This window comes from Salvelinus sp. IW2-2015, linkage group LG30, assembly GCF_002910315.2.
Source record: "Salvelinus sp. IW2-2015 linkage group LG30, ASM291031v2, whole genome shotgun sequence".
Taxonomy (NCBI): domain Eukaryota; kingdom Metazoa; phylum Chordata; class Actinopteri; order Salmoniformes; family Salmonidae; genus Salvelinus; species Salvelinus sp. IW2-2015.
This window is the reverse complement of record NC_036869.1, coordinates 3,935,053-3,953,684: the sequence shown is the minus strand read 5'-3', so window position 1 is coordinate 3,953,684 and position 18,632 is coordinate 3,935,053. Positions and strand designations below refer to the sequence as shown.

Sequence of the window (18,632 nt, the reverse complement as noted above, 5' to 3'; positions counted from 1 at the left end):
CCCATGCCATTTTACACTTTTCTGTGTTTTTAATTGGCTCCCATGCCATTTTACACTTTTCTGTGTTTTTAATTGGCTCCCATGCCATTTTACACTTTTCTGTGTTTTTAATTGGCTCCCATGCCATTTTACACTTTTCTGTGTTTTTAATTGGCTCCCATGCCATTTTACACTTTTCTGTGTTTTTAATGTCTCCATGCCATTTTATACTTTTCTGTGTTTTAATTGGCTCCCATGCCATTTTACACTTTTCTGTGTTTTTAATTGGCTCCCATGCATTTTACACTTTTCTGTGTTTTTAATTGGCTCCCATGCATTTTATACTTTTCTGTGTTTTAATTGGCTTCCCATGCCATTTTATACTTTTCTGTGTTTTTAACTGGCTCCCATACGATTTTACACTTTTCTGTGTTTTTAATTGGCTCCCATGCCATTTTACACTTTTCTGTGTTTTGAATTTCAATCATCTGACTGCATAATCCCTTTAGTACTTTACTACCTTTTCAACACTGTAGAGACTAAAGCCTCGTTTGCATATTTCCCACTGTGCTATTTGAACCACAACCGGCTGTCAAAGTTTTTGCTAGGCTGGAAGGTGTAATTTGAAAGGACTGCATAGATTGTGTAAACGGGAACAACTTTCTCAGTAAAGCTTGCAATAAATCCAACCATTAACCCAATCTGTATGTTATTTATCTTTGTATACCATAAGATCAATAACAACCAATGTACAAAACAAAGATATTGAAACAAACAATTCAAAATAATCTACCTGCAACAAAGCATGCTGCGAAATATGATAATGAAGCCTCTGTCACTTCTTGCAATATGTAGAAAACACTCCAACATTTCCTGGTTGTTTAAAATTGTAGGTAATACTTTATTTGGATAGTCCATCCATAGATGCTCTACAGACTATCCATAACATTTCAACTCTCCTAACCTTAACTGTTACCCTAACTCTTATTCTAAACCTAACTGTAACCTTAGCAAGCAGTTGCTTATCAACAGATAGTTTGTTAATAGCATGTTATCCAAATAAAGTGTGACCAAATTCTAAACCATTTGCCTAATTTAAGTTTGACACAACTTTGGACCAATTAACCACTGTGAAATATAGTATTTTTTAAAGCTTAGTATGTGAAAACTAAACTTAAAAACGGGAAGCATGCAAATGGTCTAATGCTTTTCCGACTTGCTTTCAATGAGAATGACAGATGTATAACAAATTTCTATGTGAATTTAGTCGGATCGCCTAAAAACCATCATACTCCACGCATACTACTCATCATACTACATAATACATACTACATACTGCGGAAATTAACACTGTTGAATCAACCTTTAAAATGTCATCATGAAAAAACATTAACACTTTCAATGTAATACTTCATGCAGTGTACGCTAAAGAAGTGTAAAGGGGCTATGGAGACTCCATAGATATCTAGTTAAAGTTAAATAAAGGTTAAATAAAATAAAAAGATCTTGCTGTCTTCATAGATCATAGTTTCATGTTTTTCTATGTTGATTAAAGCAGGGAAGCAGCTGGTCCAGTACACCTCCCAGCCAATGCTACTGACTGACCCACTGACCAATGAGAATGGCGGAGCGGACCTCCCCACTCTGCTGGAGGGGGACTCGTATTTCACCCAGGACCAGGACCCTGAAGAAGACCCTACCATCTCGCTCCTCACTACCGACTACCACACAGCAGCACCAGACAAGCCCAAACTATCCTAAAGCGTTTTTTTTATAAAGTGATGTATTGCAGTGTTTTTTTGTTTTTTTTGTTTTTTGTCATTATGTTAATGTGCAGATGATGAAAAATCAACCTGTTAAAACATTTATTATTATGGTGTTCATTATTCTCTGAGCTATTGATTTTCATTCATTTTAAGGCTTAAACTACTTATTGAAAGAATTTTGCTTAGATGAATCAAACCAAATGTTCGACTGGCATGGTTTATTCAGCCCATGGAAAGAACTTCCTGGGTTGAATTATCTGTGATCTTACTGGCGGACATAAATAAAGCTCAATCATAATCATTACTAGGTCAAGTTTTAAGCATTGTTCACCAAGCTCCTTTAATTATTAAAAGTGGAAGTATGCKGAATATTTTTTTGGTTATACTAAAGGTTAAAGATCTAATACATTTCAAAGGTGTGTGCGTGCATGGTCCACTAGACTCCACCTGAATCATTTCTCTCTTGTCAACTCTGTTCTTTTAGACTCACTATCCAAGGGATGTGGCTTGACTGTTTCTAGAAAAAAACMGTTTTTGTTTCTTTTCTTTTTAATGTTTAGGTTCTTGCGCTTTCACCTATTGATATAAGGATAGTACCTTAATCATCATTTTTTTAAAGTGTTTGAATCTTTTTGCTGCACCAATATGTTGTTTTATTCACATTAGATGCAGGAAGTGTTTTCTTTGACATTTTCCCTTGCATAATTCATAATGGAATGCTGTTGGTATTTCAGCACCTTATAGTTATACTGTCGTATCTAAGATTGTTCCATTTTATTACTTGTTGTTTAAAGAACCATACATTAATTTATTTTAGACAGAGTTCTCCAAAACACCAAATACTACTTACTCTAGCCCTCAGAAGTGTCAATGTTCACATGCATATAGTCTGGATGACAAAATCATATTGATTTTTTAAATAATATAATGAAACATTGAGTATTAAATGGCAATTCATATTTTTTTCTTTAAGCATTTTTTCTTAAAGACTAGATGACCAACTGTCAATAAAATATTACACGTCAGACATCTGAATGGCATCGAGTTTTCTAGTAGATAACCCACCTGCCTTTGTTCACAGTAAGCATTCATGTCTTGAAATCAAATCGAACTGATTTGGTTTAGATTTCTTGAAACCGAATCCACTGACTTAAGACTGGTCCTTTGTACAAGTGTACAATAGACTGCTTTTAAGATGCTTTCTGTATATGACAAGAGATTGACATAATATGCTGGGTTAATCCTTCTATACCAGCCAGCACATCCCATTATGTGGATTGCTTTTTGGGATAGAAATGATTTGAATTTAAAGCAGGATTCCTTGTACAGTGCATTCGGCAAGGATTCAGACCCCTTGACTTTTTCCACATTTTGTTATGTTGCAGCCGTGTTTTAAAATGGATAACATTTGTTTTTTTCCTCATCAATCTACAGACAATACCCCATAATGACAAAGCAAAAACAGTATTTTAGAAATGTTTGTAAATGTATTAAAAATACAAAACTGAAATATCACATTTACATAAGTATTCAGACCCTTCACTCAGTACTTTGTTGAAGCACCTTTGGCACTGATTACAGCCTCAAGTCTTATTGGGTATGACGCTACAAGCTTGGCACACCTGTATTTGGGGAGTTTCTTCCATTCTTCTCTAGAGATCCTCCCAAGGTCTGTCAGGTTGGATGGGGAGCGTCGCTGCACAGCTATTTTCAGGTTTCCAGAGATCTTTGATTGGGTTCAAGTCCGGGCTCTGGCTTGGCCACTCAAGGACATTGAGACTTGTCCCGAAGCAACTCCTGCATTGTCTTGGCTATGTGCTTAGGGTCGGTGTCCTGTTGGAAGGTGAACCTTCACCCCAGTCTGAGGTCCTGAGCGCTCTGGAACAGGTTTTCATCAAGGATCTCTATACTTTGCCCGTTCATCCTTCCCTCAATCCTGACTAGTCTCCCAGTCCCTGCTGCTGAAAACATCCCCACAGCATGATGCTGCCACCACCATGCTTCACCGTAGGGATGGTGCCAGGTTTCCTCCAGATGTGACGCTTGGCATTCAGGCCAAAGAGTTCAATCTTGGTTTCATCTGACCAGAGAATCTTGTTACTCATGGTCTGAGAGTCTTTAGGTGCCTTTTGCCAAACCAAAGTCATGTGCCTTTTACTGAGGTGTGGTTTCCGTCTGGCCACTGTACCATAAAGACCTGATTGGTGGAGTGCTGCAGAGATGGTTGTCCTTCTGGAAGGTTCTTCCATTGCCACAGAGGAACTCTGGAGCTCTGTCAGAGTGACCAGCGGGTTCTTGGTCATCTCCCTTACCAAGGCCCTTTACCCCCAATTGCTCAGTTTGGCCGGGCAGCCAGCTGTAGGAAGAGTCTTGGTGATTCCAAACCGCTTCCATTTAAGAATGATGGAGGAAACTGTGTTCTTGGGGACCTTCAATGCTGCAGACATTTTTTGGTACCGTCCCTCGACACAATCCTGTCTCGGAGGTCTACGGACAATTCCTTCAACCTCATGGCTTGGTTTTTGCTCTGACATGCACTGTCAACTGTCGGACCTTATATAGACAGATGTGTGCCTTTCCATATCATGTCCAATCAAATGAATTTACCACAGGTGGACTCCAATCAAGTTGTAGAAACATCTCAAGGATCATCAATGGAAACAGGATGCACTGAGCGCTAAATTTTGAGTCTCATAACAAAGGGTCTGAATACTTTTGTAAATTAAAGTATTTCTGTTTTGTTTTTCATAAATAAAAAATAAACATCCAAAAACCTGTTTTCACTTTGTCATTATGGGGTATTGTTTGTAGATTGATGAGGAAATGTTTTTATTTCATCCATTTTAGATTAAGGCTTTTCAAGTTTTTTTACAATGACGGCCTACACCTTCCAAAACCAAATGATGCTGGGCCAATTGTGTGCCGCCCTATGGGACTCCCAATCATGGCCGGTTGTAATACAGCCTGGAATCGAACCAGGGTGTCTGTAGTGACGCCTCTAGCACTGAGATGCAGTGCCTTAGACCGCTGCGTCACTCGGGAGCCCTGTAACGTAAAAAAAAAAGTAAAGGGGTCTGAATACTTTCCGAGTGCACTGTATATCCTCCAATGTCTTATCAATCATATGCTATTCATTTCTCATCTGGAAGCCTGTTTCCCTCCAGCGGTCTTATTTTATAGTCAGATCCTTGTCTAGGAAAACAAATGAATCATTGAATCTTGGTTCAAGTGTGAGGAACTTTGTGAATTTACGCATACTTCCCCCAGAGGTTGTTTTGAGTTTGTTCAAAGTTTGTTTGTTTTTTTGTAATTAACTTCTTTTAAGAAAGGGGATGTATTGGGGTATATTGATGTGCTGAATTGTACATTGTTAAGCACTTTTACCAGTTCCACCATAACACAATGGCACAGCCTGAGAAACCCAAATTACGCATGAGAACAATATTTTGTGTATGGTATGTTTTAAATAAACATGGTTGTTTTGAAATAAATTATTTGTATATCCATAATACGTTACTGCATTTAAGGTTATATTTTAGTTGTAAATAATGGCTGATTAATCAGTTGAACAGGCACATGGATTGCATAAACAGTGCTCCCCACTTCCGTATGTGAAAAATATGGAGAAAAATGAGTTTGATGTTCAAAATAGATGTTCCTTTTAATGTAGAGATTACTTTGATATACATTTCGCAATGTACAATTTCTGACACAAAATGAATATTTCTCACATTTTCTAAACTGGGAAATACAGTACTTGCGGAAATGACAAAATAACAAAGCTTCATAAAGATTCAGTATATTGTTTGAGCTTTTGTACAACAATATTCATAGGGATGACGCTTTTGTATGAGCCATAGTCATCTGAGTCAGAGGGTTTTCCTTAGTACCCTCTTGTCTTTTTGTCATATATGCAACGAATGAAACAAAACGTCTATTAACAAGTGCGCAAAAAGTTTACTTACAGTGTCATCTTTAAGTTTAAATAGACAAAGTTCAAACAAACAAACATAGACACAAACAACTAGATTTGCTAGTGGGCTGGATCACTGTTTCTCTGCCATGCAGACTGGTCCGTACACTGAAATCTGTAGCGTAGAAACTTGACACGAGGCTTCATATGGAAGTCAGCAGGTATCCTCCAGTTCCACATTTTCTGCACCTTCAGAAGTGAAGATGTATTTTAGTCTCTGACACACATATCTGTAATTCATCTATCTAAGAGCTGACTGAAGCGATAGTTCATCCAAATTACTAAAATACATTTTGGTTTCCTTACCCGGAGAGCAGTCTATGGACGAGACAGAAATCCATAACTTGTGTGAACTATCCCTTTAATGTTAAAAATGGTAATGCAATATATTGTAGAATTACAACATATTGAGTATATTAGCAGTATACTGTAGCATTTAGTCCTACCTCAGAGGCAGTAATACTACTTTAGTGTCCTTCATTTTTACTTGCTCACAATTTTTATACTTGTAGTACCAATCAAGAGCTTACCTTTGTCTCTCTTTCAAAGGTACAGTTTAACAGCACTGTATTATCACCTGAAACCTTGCAGTCAGAAACTTTGCCATCTTACTACTGTAGTTAATACAGTGTAATAAAAATGATTAGTTATAAGATATTGTATGTGTTTTGACAGGGGAGTACATCATGTGTACTATCATATCATATCATAAAACAAGGCTTTTGTCATTTAATAATGTTTTTAAAAGAAGAGAGAGACACGAGAGAGAAGTTATAGGGAGCTGAGAAACCTACCTTCAGGACCCTGACCAGATGGGTTGTACTGTTCAGCTGCGGAAACTGGAAAGAGCAAGCAAAACCGAGGAAAGAAAAGAGCCCTTGAGCATCTGTTCACTGAGTGGTTCAATATATGCTGTCATGACACAGCATTGTAACATCTGAAAGCTGTGCAATCCTGTGCTAAATAACAAGTTAGGCTGTTTTTACACAGGCAGCCAAATTCAGATATTTTGCCAATTATTTGCATATCTGATACCTATCTGATCTTTTATCTAATGTGTAAACAGCAAAACAACACATGGAATCTGATCTTTTGAATTCCGATTTATACTACCTCCATATAGGGATCTGAATCCTGACACAAAAACCTATCCTCCATACGTGACCTCATGCGTTACTATGACAACCACCCCCAAATTTTAAAGAACAGTGACAGGAAATTAACTATATTTGTGTGCTACTTCAGAGGCTACATCAGTGTGAATGTGCAAATCTGATATGGGTCACATATAAAACTGAGTGTGGACAGTCAGAAAAAAAGATTGGATATAGAAAGAAAATCTGCTTTGGGTTCTTAGGGTGACTATGTAAACAGAGCCTTATAGGCCGTACTACCCATTTAGCCTACACAACGAATTATCACCTTTACTAAAACTGCTAAATTTGTCACATGGATCCATTTCGCTATTTCAATTACTTTTGCTGCATTTACACAATCAGCCCAATTCTGATCTTTATTTTCACTAATTGGTCTTTTGACTAATCAGAGCAGCTCTTTTGCCAATAATAGGGCAAAAGATTGGAATTGGGATGCCTGTGTAAACGCAGCATTTGTAGTCAAATTGATAGATAGCTAGATATCAACATTACTGAGACATCTGTATAAGGCTGTGTTTACAAAGGCAGGCCCTTTTCTAATCTTTAGCCTAATTATGGGCAAAAGAGCTGATTTGATTGGTTAAAAAGAATATCAGAAAAATATCAGAATTGGCTGCCTGTATAAACGCAGCCATGTAACAGAGTTTAAACCTGAACTCTTATGAAGCTTACCAGCAGGCTGTGTCTGTTCTGTTACACCAGGATGACCTGTTTGGACAAAGACATTGCATGAACACAGACCCTACGAACAGAGCAGGGGGAGACCACCGTGAACGGGACAACCAGGGCTGTCTGTCGTCAATGCCAATGCATTTCACACCATTTCATGTCTATCACTACTTAGACTATGGTTAACTGTAAAGATCTGTAAAGCACTTTATGGCAACTGTTGGGCTGTAAATACATTTTATTGATTGGTGAATTAATCTATGGCAGGGGTGTCAAACAAAATTTGTGATGGGCTGAGTTTCTGCAAGTTTCCAATCCTCTCTTGTACATCATTGATTGATGAAGGTAATTTATTGGTTAGGAACTCCCCTCTCTAGGTCTAATTGGATACGAATTGAAAGAAAATGACCAAAAATAGGAGACACACAGCCCTCCAGGAAGTGAGTTTAACACCCCTGCTCTGGGCTAATTCTCCAAGATCAAAGGATTATTACCACTACTTTTCATTTCATCAAGCCTTTAGGAGCAACAGATACTTGTGCAAGGTCAAGGGGTTGTGTAAATGAATATACTGTACCAACTTACTGGAAGCCTGTAGAGTGGATCCTTGTGCATCAGCTGTGACTACGATACAAAAGATAGATTCAACATGGTGACTCTCTAGGCTAGGGGGCAGTATTTTCTATGTGGGGGCAGAGGTTTCTATGTGGATCTAGATTTCTAAGGCATTTGCTTGCAGTTCCTATCGCTTCCACTGGATGTCAACAGTCTTTAGAAATTGGTTGATGTTTTTCCTAGTAGGGCTGTTCAGAACGAGGGTCGAGTCTAGTGTACTGTTGTGGTTGGGGCGCACGACCTGAAAGCTCGCTCCACTTTGTTTTTATCTGCTATTGAACGCAGTTTATCCCGTCTTAAATTTTATCGATTATTTACGTTAAAAAATACCTAAAGTTGTATTTGGAAAGTTGTTTGAAATGTCTGGACAAAGATTACAGGTAACTAATTAGATATTTTGTAGTCATGTTGCGCGAGTTGGAACCGGTGTTTTTCTGGATCAAACGTGCCAAATAAATTGACATTTTGTAGATATAACGACGGAATTAATCGAACAAAAGGACCATTTGTGATGTTTATGGGACATATTGGAGTGCCAACAGAAGAAGCTCTTCAAAGGTAAGGCATGAATTATATCGTTATTTCTGAGTTTTGTGTCYCGCCTGGCGGGATGAAATATGATTGTCTGTGTTTGTTTGATGGGGTGCTGTCCTCAGATAATCGCATGGTTTGCTTTCGCTATAAAGCCTTTTTGAAATCTGACACCGTGGCTGGGTTAACAAGACGTTAACCTTTATTTTTACATATTGCATGTGTATTTTCAAGAATGTTAAATATTTACAATTCTGTAGTTTGAATTTGGCGCCCTGCACTTTCACTGGATGTTGGTCAGGTGGAACGGTAGCATCCCATCTAGCCTAGAGAGGTTAAGGCGTTTCGTTTTGTTATTTAGTGACTGACAGTGTATAGTAAGGCTGTGTCCCAAATGGTACCCTATTCCCTATATTGTGCAATGCTTTTTAACAAGAACTATGGGACACTATTCTCTTTATAGTACTCTATCTCTGATGAGTAATGAGTGGTAAGGGAACCTCGCTCACCCCTGCCAACTTTGGCGTCTGTATTACAGACATTGGTATTACATGGTATTACATACATATGGTATTGCATACATTCACACTATATTTTTGGAGGCTAGTGTGTGTGATGTGAGGAAATGTATCTATTTTTTCTGAAATGTTAAGGTCATAAGATTGGTGTGTGTGTGTGTGTGTGTGTGTGTGTGTGTGTGTGTGTGTGTGTGTGTGTGTGTGTGTGTGTGTGTGTGTGTGTGTGTGTGTGTGTGTGTGTGTGTGTGCAGACTTACCTGGGGAATCGGTCTGAATGAAGACACTGTGTGTTTCTGCAACAACTGAGAGACAGAGTATATGATGTTACAGGTGTGTTGTGTGAGGGGCCTTGTCTGGTTTAGAAATCTAGCACTTCTGATATGTTGTTGAAAATGGAATTTTACCTGTAGTGTCATGTCCAAATCCAAGCACAGAATCTGAAATTGAAAAATTTATACTTATCACCTTCCTCGTCTGGACGTATGCGTGTGAGTGAATCATGTATTATGTCATTGGTTAAAATGAAACTGTAGAGTTTATGAGTCCACTGGTCACAGCCACCTCATCTAACCATGTTTCAAATAAGAGGGGATATTACACTGTTATACTATATATATTTATTTTGTAATGTTAAAGCCTTATTCTAAAATGGATTAAATAAAATAAAAATCCTCATCAGTCTACACACAATACCCCATAATGACGAAGTGGAAACAGGTTTAGATATTTTTGCWAATGTATAAAAATAGAAAACAGAAATGTATTATTACATAAGTACAGAACCTTTGCTATGAGACTCAAAAATTGAGCTCAGGTGCATCCTGTTTCCATTGATCATCGTTGAGATGTTTCTACAACTTGATTGGAGTCCACCTGTCATAAATTAAATTGGTTGGACAAGATTTGGAAAGGCACACACTTGTCTATATAAAGTCCCACAGTTGTCAGTCCATGTCAGAGCAAAAACCAAGCCATGACGTCGAAGGAATTGTCCGTAGAGCTCAGAGACAGGATTGTGACGAGACACAGATCTGGGGAAGGGTAGCCAAATTTCTTCGCAGCATTGAAGGTCCCCAAGAACACAGTGGCCTCCATCATTGTTAAATGGAAGAAGTTTAGAACCACCAAGACTCCTAGAGCGGGCCGCCTGGCCAAACTGAGCAATCGGGGGAGAAGGGCCTTGGTAAGGGAAGTGACCAAGAACTCGATGGTCACTCTGACAGAGCTCCAGAGTTCATCTGTGGAGATGGGAGAACCTTCCAGTAGGACAACCATCTCTGCAGCACTCCACCAATCAGGCTTTTTTGGTAGAGTGGCCAGACGGAAGCAACTTCTCAGTAAAAGGCACATGACAGCCCACTTGGAGTTTGCCAAAAGGCACCTAAAGAACTCAGACCATGAAAAACAAGATTCTATGGTCTGATGAAACCAAGACTGAACTCTTTGGCCTGAATGCCAAGTGTCACGTCTGGAGGAAACCTGGCACCATTTCAGCGGCAGGGACTGGGAGACTAGTCAGGATCGAGGGAAAGATAAACGGAGCAAAGTACAAAGAGATCCTTGATGAAAACCTGCTCCAGAGCGCTCAGGACCTCAGACTGGGGCGAAGGTTCACCTTCCAACAGGACAACGACCCTAAGTACACAGCCAAAACAAGGTAGGAGTGGCTTCTTTGAATGTCCTTGAGTGGCCCAGCCAGAGCCCGGTAATGAACCCGATCAAACATCTCTGGAGAGACCTGAAAATAGCTGTGCAGCAACGCTCCCCATCCAACCTGACAGAGCTTGAGAGGATCTGCAGAGAAGAATGGGAGAAACTCCTCAAATACAGGTGTGCCAAGCTTGTAGCGTCATACCCAAGAAGACTCAAGGCTGTAAATGCTGCCAAAAGTGCTTCAACAAAATACTGAGTAAAGGGTCTGAATACTTATGTAAATATGTTATTTCAGTTTTGTATTTTTTATACATTTGCACAAAAAAATGCTTTTTTTGCTTTGTCATTATGGGGTATTGTGTGTAGATTGATGAGGAAAAAATAACAATTACATTTATTTAGAATTAGGCTGTAGAATAGTGAAGACATCACAACTATGAAATAACACATATGGAATCATGTAGTAACCAAAAAAGTGTTAAACAAATCAAAATATATTTTATATTTGAGATTCTTCAAAGTAGCCACACTTTGCCTTGATGACAGCTTTGCACACTCTTTGCATTCTCTCAACCAGCTTAATCTGGAATGCATTTCCAATAGTCTTGAAGGAGTTCCCACATATGCTGAGCACTTGTTGGCTGATTTTCCTTCACTCTGCAGTCCAATTCATCCCAAACCATCACAATTGGTTTGAGGTCAGGTGATTGTGGAGGCCAGGTCATCTGATGCAGCACTCCATCACTCTCCTTCTTGGTCAAATAGCCCTTACATAGCCTGGAGGTGTGTTGGGTCATTGTCCTGTTAAAAAACAAATGATTGTCCCACTAAGCGCAAACCAGATGGGATGGCATATCGCTGCAGAATGCTGTGGTAGCCATGCTGGTTAAGTGTGCCTTGAATTCAAAGCTTCCATCAAGGCAAAGTATGGCTACTTTGAAGAATCTCAAATATAAAATATATTTTGATTTGTATAACACTTTTTGGGTTACTACATGATTCCATGTGTTTTTTCATAGTTTTCATATAGAAAATTGTAAAAATAAAGAAAAACCCTTGAATGAGTAGGTGTGTCCAAACTTTTGATTGGTACTGTATATATATATTACTTGGATTGTGTACCTATTCTAGACTTTTCTAAGCTACTCCAGAACACTGTTCCAGAGAAAATCTAAGAAAATGTGTGGTTGAATGCTGTTTCCCACAATATGCTCTGTGTTAGTGACAGCTTTATTTCTCCTTACTGCCTTCCCCTTCTCAGCCTGGCCCCAGCTCAGCCGGCTCTGCACTGAGTGTTACATTTATGTTGGCGTAACTCGCGAAGCAGCGGCAAGCAGTGTGTCAGCTCTAAAAATATGCAGGTGAGACAATGATTGCTTGATCATCAGACAAGTGCGTAGCCTACCGGGCGTCCCTGGTGCACTGGCGCTGTACACGTTCACCCCAAGGGCTAGGGAGAGGGAGAAACACGTGAGTTACCATATGGCTGTTAGATTAACTTCATTAAGTATCTATTTGTTTGAATAGCCTACTAAATATGTTTTATCAGATGTCACCCAGTGTAGTAACGGGATGTTCTTGTTTGATCTTGTAAATGTACAATATATAGTAAACAGAAACGTACACTTCAAATCCTTACCAGTGATATCTATCTGTGTATGTGAGCTGGTTACAAGTTCTTCTGCCGCACCTGTTCACACATTGACACCTGTATCATTGTACCTGTGCACAGAATATTTCAGACTCTACTTGTGAAGGTAAACTATTAATTTATTTTCTCCATTATCAGTAACTTAAAGCTGCAATATGTAACTTTTTGGGCGACACGAAATGGCGGAGAGATTTATGCATTTTTTAAAAAGTTTATTAACCTTTATTTATCCAGGGACCTGCATAGTGCATCTTTTAACATGTARAGTATACAAAAGATAAGCAAACAAAGTCAAAGTCAACAGGGTGTTCTACCTGTAGAGGGAAGTTGTGTGGCCATGTCAGACAGCCCTGCTCATAGAAACACATTAGTAGGCCTAGCCAAATTCTACCAATTTCCTGAAAGCTCACTGTAGGATTTCAAGGTGGTGGCTTACCTGTGGTATCTGTTTGAGGGCTGACGGTGTGAACGTCATCATGATGCTGAACAGCGACCCCGTCTGTAACAGCTGAAGAACCACAAAATTAGAACTCAACCCGCGAAATTACAGCGTGAGCTCTCATGATGAAACACTATTACAACACTATTACAACAACATTGTAAAAAGTGATGCCTTCAGAAATGTTTCACTCGGCAAATTAAATGTAGGACAATCATTGATTCTATTTTTGTAGGACTCACCTCCCATGTCGTCGTGGTGAGAGACGACGCCGTGCTCACCTGCAGAAATTAAGGTACGAAGAAAAGCTGACTGGTGAGTGGTGATGGCTAACATTTTGGAAATACTTTTTTTTAAAGTATATTTTCCTGTGTGAAAATAAGCATAGAATACTTTACTCTGACAGATAGACATCCTGGGATTTTTCAGGAGGTATTTATTTAGCCAGCACTGGCCTTGGTGAAGCCTATTTTCCATCATGACACTTATTTTCCACAAAGGTTATAGTTCTGTGAGACAATTGTTGCTCAAGACATAAAATAAGACCAGAACAGGTCCAACAGTGGTGGGAAAAGTACCCAATTGTCATACTTGAGTAAAAGTAAAGATATATAGAAATTGACTCAAGTAAAAGTGAAAGTCATCCAGCAAAATACTACTTGAGTAGAAGTCTAAAATTATTTGGTTTTGAATATACTTAAGTATCAAAAGTGAATGTAATTGCTAAAATATACTGAAGTATCACAAGTAAAAGTATAAATCATTTCACATATTAAGCAAACCAGATGGCACAAATTTACAGATAGGCAGGGATACACTCCAACTTAATTTACAAAAACATTTGTGTTTAGTGAGTCTGCCAGATCAGAGGCAGCAGGGATGGCCGGGGATGTTCTCTTGATAAGTGCATGAATTTTCCTGTCATGCTAAGCATTCGAAATGTAGCAAGTACTTTTGGGTGTCAGGGAAAATGTATGGAGTAAAATGTACATTATTTTCATTAGGAATGTAATGGAGTAAAAGTAAAAGTTGTCAAAAATATAAATAGTAAAGTAAAGTACAGATACCCCCAAAAAACTACTTAAGTAGTACTTTAAACTATTTTTACTTAAGTACTTTACACAACTGAGGTCCAATCCATTATTTTGCACATACAGCAGGCAATTAAGCAGACAGAAAAATGTGTTTATGAATAACAAATGCACTGAAATAGGTTTGTAAATAATGGAGAATTCAAACACTGAGTTACCAGCATCTAGTAGGCCTACGTCTGTAGACACAATATGCTGCTCAGATGGATCTGAAAAGCAAAAACACTGTCATATACACCATTGTATTGGCAGGCTTTTGCATTAGGCGTATTGGGATAAATGACCACATGAATTCAGTATATCAAGCATATATCCTCAATGCTTCTCAAATAATGCATGTGGCATTTGTTTTGCTCCATCAAGTGCAAATACTCTACCCCTGGTTATAGCCTAGTCCTAGCCTGGTCCCAGAACTGCTGCTTTTGCCTACTCCGTTGTCATTGGAAGCGAAACGTTTAATTGTTTGGCATGACAATTCCATTAGGAGTTGGCAGGAGAGTAGAAACAGACTGGCACCCAGGCTGGCCTTGGCCTACTGGCTTCCATGTACCTTTAGGGTAGACATACCTGTTACATCATGATGCACATCATTGACCGCATGATCACCTCCATGTGTGTCTGTAACCTGGCTTTGACGACCATTCCCTGCAACATACATGTTCATTTATGCTGACATTATCTTAATCATCCTTTATTTTCCTCTGTCTGAGCTGGACACATCCAAACCACTCTCTGAAATACATTCATAGTATAATGTATTTCATTCAAAATATARATATGCCATTTAACAGACACTTTTATTAAAAGCAAATTACAGTCATGCATTTTACGTATGGGCAGTCCCGGGAATCAAACCCACTATCCTGGAATTGCAAGCACCATGCTCTATAAACTGAGCTACAGAAGATCACCTATAACAGGGGTATGTTATGTTTAGTCCTGAGTGTGATCCTACCTGGGTGGTCAATGTGCGATGATGAATAATCAGTATGTGACATCACTGCTACTGGGTGGTCTGGAGAGAAAAACTGAGATGAAGCTTTTCCATGCCATCTTGGTCACTATCCTCTTACAGAGATGATGATTTATTTCAGTGTATTTACCTGTAGTATCGGATAGACCAGCATGATCACCTGCTGAGTGGTGAGATCCATCGAAACTGGAGCTCAGATATGGATGGTCAGGCCCTGAGTAGTCAGTAAGTCCTGCAAATAAAAAGAGACCACAAGTAGGACAGAGATACAAACTAGTTGACAGACCCTATTTGCTTTCACCCACAACTACTGTTTACATGTTCAACTGTGAATCATAATCTATTTATTAGATAATGAATAGTTGTGGCTCACAATGCCTACCTGTAAAATCACTTATTAGACCTATGTGATCTCCAAGACCTGGAGGAAGAACATCAGACACACAGAGAAAGAAGATCAATTATTGTATTATGTGAATCATGAGAACCCTCATCTCTTGTTGCACTGCATCCCTCCTAATAGAGTCTCTTAGAGGCCATGCCTGACCCCATTCATCAGTGATGGCGGTGCTACTCCACCAAGACATAAAGTCTACAGTGAAGCCGTGAAAATAAACAATGTCAAGATCTACAAAGTTCACAAGCACAGCTACACAAATAACTCGCTGTCTGCACAGACAGGAACATATGGACCCAATGATAATCTTGGAGTAAAAAAAAATATTGGGGTGTAAATTCTCCGGGACACTCTGAAATCTCTGTCATGATTACAAGCCTGAGAGGAGCTCTCTCCGAGGTGAGGTAGAGAACTGAGCCTGCGAGGATGAGGGACGACACAAGAGGGAGGCGTGAAGTGATTTACAGGACCTGGCAGAGGGTGGAAGGCGTGCCAGTAGGTACCTGGTGGAACGTCTGGACCCGGGCTGCTACTGGACGACAATGCCGGTKCTGGACCTGAACCCACAGCTGGATGAGAGGAGAGAGAGAACAAAGAGAGCAGAAAGAGAGAGAGAGAGAGAGCAGAGAGCAGAGAGCGCCAGACAGCCAATGATATATATATCAAACCTGATTTAAAGCAGTTTTCCTTGAGTAAATTATTACAAAAGCAAGAATAACTGTAACAGTGATTTACTCTGCAGCAGCACAGATAACTAGCACAATATGGAATATAAACTCCTCAGAGTGGATTTTGTGGCTTGCTGTTTTAACCCCTCGGACAGAGAGGTACTTAAATAAAATGACGCTTTAGAGGTGTAGTATAACATTATCTGTGCCAGTTTAAATATAGCTTAAATCTGATATAAATTAGAGGGACTCTCCCACAGAGTAACTCTCCCAAAGGTGTTGCATTGTAGCATTTCTTTCAAGGAAACAAGTGAAGGGACTAAGGGAGGCTTGGATGAAGAAACATACCTATTAAGTCTAATTGAGAAGTCATTCCAGTGTGATCTATCAACAGAGCAGTGTTGGTTAGATATTTTTGATTCAACAAAGAAAAACAGAGATTCTTTATAGTCAGAAAAGACCCAACAGAAAGCAGACACAGAAGGGCTATGATGACAAACCCACCTGAGATGTCGATATGGATGTCAGAAGCATACGGATCCCCCACACCACCTGGAACGACATACAGTTAATCAAGAACAAACTTGATTTACCTAAAAATAAACATCAAAGATAAGTTCTTACAAACACTCACCCATTAAACCAATGAGGAAGTCATGGCTGGATTGGTCGATAATACCTGAATGTCAATACGGAATTAAGTGAAGAAATGATGGAGAAGCAAGTAAATATACCAGACAGGAGCCAAGCATGAAACATAGCACCCTCACCTGGACACTCACCTGTATTGTCCAGGTGAGAACTTGCACCAAGTGGATCCATAGCACCTGAAATGTTGAACCTGTTAAAAAGTATCAAGGCATTCTATCGTCTACTCATTTGCCCTATCATTAAACAAACAAGCACATGACTTAAACTTTGTCGGATTTTCAGCAAGATGTTACCTGTGGGATCCATGTGAGTTGTGTCCTCGATGAAGAGGTCAGTGACTACAGGTGTAGCTGAGACACAGGAAGACATTGACAATCAAAATGGCCTCACAAATGCCAAACTCCATCATGTTTTTTGATCAAGCGCGATGAAGTCCTCCTTACCTGCATGTCCATTTTCTACTGCTCCTCCAATCAGCAGCTTGTGACCATTACCTTGGAAACAACATTGAGATCCAATAAATACCATGACACTTCTGTTCTTTGTAGGATTATACCAAGGAGTGTAAGATACTTGTGTTCTTCACAGTTCACAGGTACATGATGTGGCTAAAATAAATAGAACAATTGCTTATCTGACATATTTACCATTAAACTCAGGTGACTCAGGTGTGTCATACTCAGGTGACTCTATTTCAGTCTCACTTGCTGAAACACATACAATTACAATACATGTCTTTATCAATAATATTTACATTTACATTTTAGTCATTTAGCAGACCCTCTTATCCAGAGCGATTTACAGTTAGTGCATTCATCTTAAGGTAGCTAGGTAAGGCGACCACATATGATAACACAGTGATAGTAAGCACAACTTTTCCTCAGTACAGCAGCTATCAGCGAAGTCAGTGCTAGGAAGTCTGTGCTAGGAAGTCAGTGCTAGGAAGTCTGTGCTAGTAAAGTCAGTGCTAGTTAAAGTCTGTGCTAGTAAAGTCAGTGCTAGGAGTCAGTGCTAGGAAAGTCTGTTGCTAGTAAAGTCAGTGCTAGTAAAGTCTTGTGCTGGAAGTCAGTGCTAGAAAGTCAGTGCTAGTAAAGTCAGTGCTAGAAAGTCAGTGCTGGAAAGTCAGTTCTAGGAAGTCAGTTCTATGAAAGTCAGTGCTAGGAAGTCAGTGCTAGGAAGTCTGTGTCGGAAGTCTGTGCTAGGAAAGTCAGTGCTAGTAAAGTCAGTGCTAGGAAGTCAGTGCTAGTAAAGTCAGTGCTAGGAAGTCTTTGCTAGTAAAGGTCAGGTGCTAGGAAGTCAGTGCTAGTAAAAGTGCGTGCTAGAAAGTCAGTGCTAGTAAGTCAGTGCTAGGAAGTCAGTGCTAGTAAAGTCGTGCTAGGAAGTCAGTGCTAGGAAGTCTGTGCTAGTAAAGTCAGTGCTAGTAAAGTCTGTGCTAGGAAGTCTGTGCTAGGAAGTCAGTGCTAGAAAGTCCGTGCAGTAAAGTCAGTGCTAGGAAGTCAGTTTTAGGAAGTCAGTGCTAGGAAGTCAGTGCTAGTAAAGTCAGTGCTAGAAAGTCAGTGCTGGAAAGTCAGTTCTAGGAAAGTCAGTTCTATGAAAGTCAGTGTAGAAAGTTCGTGCTAGAAGGCAGTGCTGGAAGTCAGTGCTAGTAAAGTCAGTGCTAGGAAAGTCAGTGCTGAAAGTCCAGTGCTGGAAAGTCAGTTCTAGAAAGTCAGTGCTAGAAAGGCAGTGCTAGAAAGTCAGTTCTAGGAAAGTCAGTTCTATGAAAGTCAGTGCTTAGAAAGGCAGTGCTAGAAAGTCAGAGATGGAAAGTCAGTTCTAGGAAAGTCAGTGCTAGAAAGTCAGTGCTAGAAAGTCAGTGCTAGAAAGGCAGTGGCTAGAAAGGCTGTGATCTCTCTCAACAA

General features: G+C 39.5%; 2 protein-coding genes across 13 annotated transcripts in view; one reads left to right on the top strand and one right to left on the bottom strand.

The window, feature by feature from the left end:
* Window positions 1-5,236, top strand: part of LOC111955082 (heat shock factor protein 1) — a 30,012-nt gene extending 24,776 nt beyond the window's left edge. For 2 of the 4 annotated variants that reach the window (XM_070436153.1, XM_023975154.2), the window contains one exon: window positions 1,538-5,236. In XM_070436153.1, coding sequence (XP_070292254.1) covers window positions 1,538-1,740 — 203 coding nt within the window. In that variant the 3' untranslated portion in view covers window positions 1,741-5,236. Of the gene's footprint in view, window positions 1-1,534 lie in introns of all 4 variants that reach the window. The other 2 variants (XM_023975155.2, XM_023975153.2) reach the window with 1 other exon arrangement.
* Window positions 5,237-5,380: 144 nt separating this feature from the next.
* si:ch211-80h18.1 (uncharacterized) overlaps window positions 5,381-18,632 on the bottom strand; it is a 23,463-nt gene continuing 10,211 nt past the window's right edge. For 5 of the 9 annotated variants that reach the window (XM_023975318.1, XM_023975324.1, XM_070436151.1 and 2 more), the window contains 23 exons: window positions 17,379-17,438; window positions 17,175-17,225; window positions 17,025-17,081; window positions 16,851-16,907; window positions 16,715-16,759; window positions 16,585-16,632; window positions 16,429-16,464; window positions 15,883-15,981; window positions 15,398-15,436; window positions 15,146-15,247; window positions 14,998-15,057; window positions 14,610-14,687; window positions 14,201-14,251; window positions 13,194-13,232; window positions 12,949-13,020; window positions 12,501-12,551; window positions 12,267-12,311; window positions 9,613-9,645; window positions 9,466-9,510; window positions 8,130-8,168; window positions 7,548-7,583; window positions 6,513-6,557; window positions 5,381-5,907 (listed from right to left, as the gene is read on the bottom strand). In XM_023975318.1, the coding sequence (XP_023831086.1) occupies window positions 5,873-5,907; window positions 6,513-6,557; window positions 7,548-7,583; window positions 8,130-8,168; window positions 9,466-9,510; window positions 9,613-9,645; window positions 12,267-12,311; window positions 12,501-12,551; window positions 12,949-13,020; window positions 13,194-13,232; window positions 14,201-14,251; window positions 14,610-14,687; window positions 14,998-15,057; window positions 15,146-15,247; window positions 15,398-15,436; window positions 15,883-15,981; window positions 16,429-16,464; window positions 16,585-16,632; window positions 16,715-16,759; window positions 16,851-16,907; window positions 17,025-17,081; window positions 17,175-17,225; window positions 17,379-17,438 (1,223 nt within the window). In that variant the 3' untranslated portion in view covers window positions 5,381-5,872. The remainder of the gene's footprint in view (window positions 5,908-6,512; window positions 6,558-7,547; window positions 7,584-8,129; window positions 8,169-9,465; window positions 9,511-9,612; window positions 9,646-12,266; window positions 12,312-12,500; window positions 12,552-12,948; window positions 13,021-13,193; window positions 13,233-14,200; window positions 14,252-14,609; window positions 14,688-14,997; window positions 15,058-15,145; window positions 15,248-15,397; window positions 15,437-15,882; window positions 15,982-16,428; window positions 16,465-16,584; window positions 16,633-16,714; window positions 16,760-16,850; window positions 16,908-17,024; window positions 17,082-17,174; window positions 17,226-17,378; window positions 17,439-18,632) is intronic. The other 4 variants (XM_023975321.1, XM_023975320.1, XM_023975323.1 and 1 more) reach the window with 4 other exon arrangements.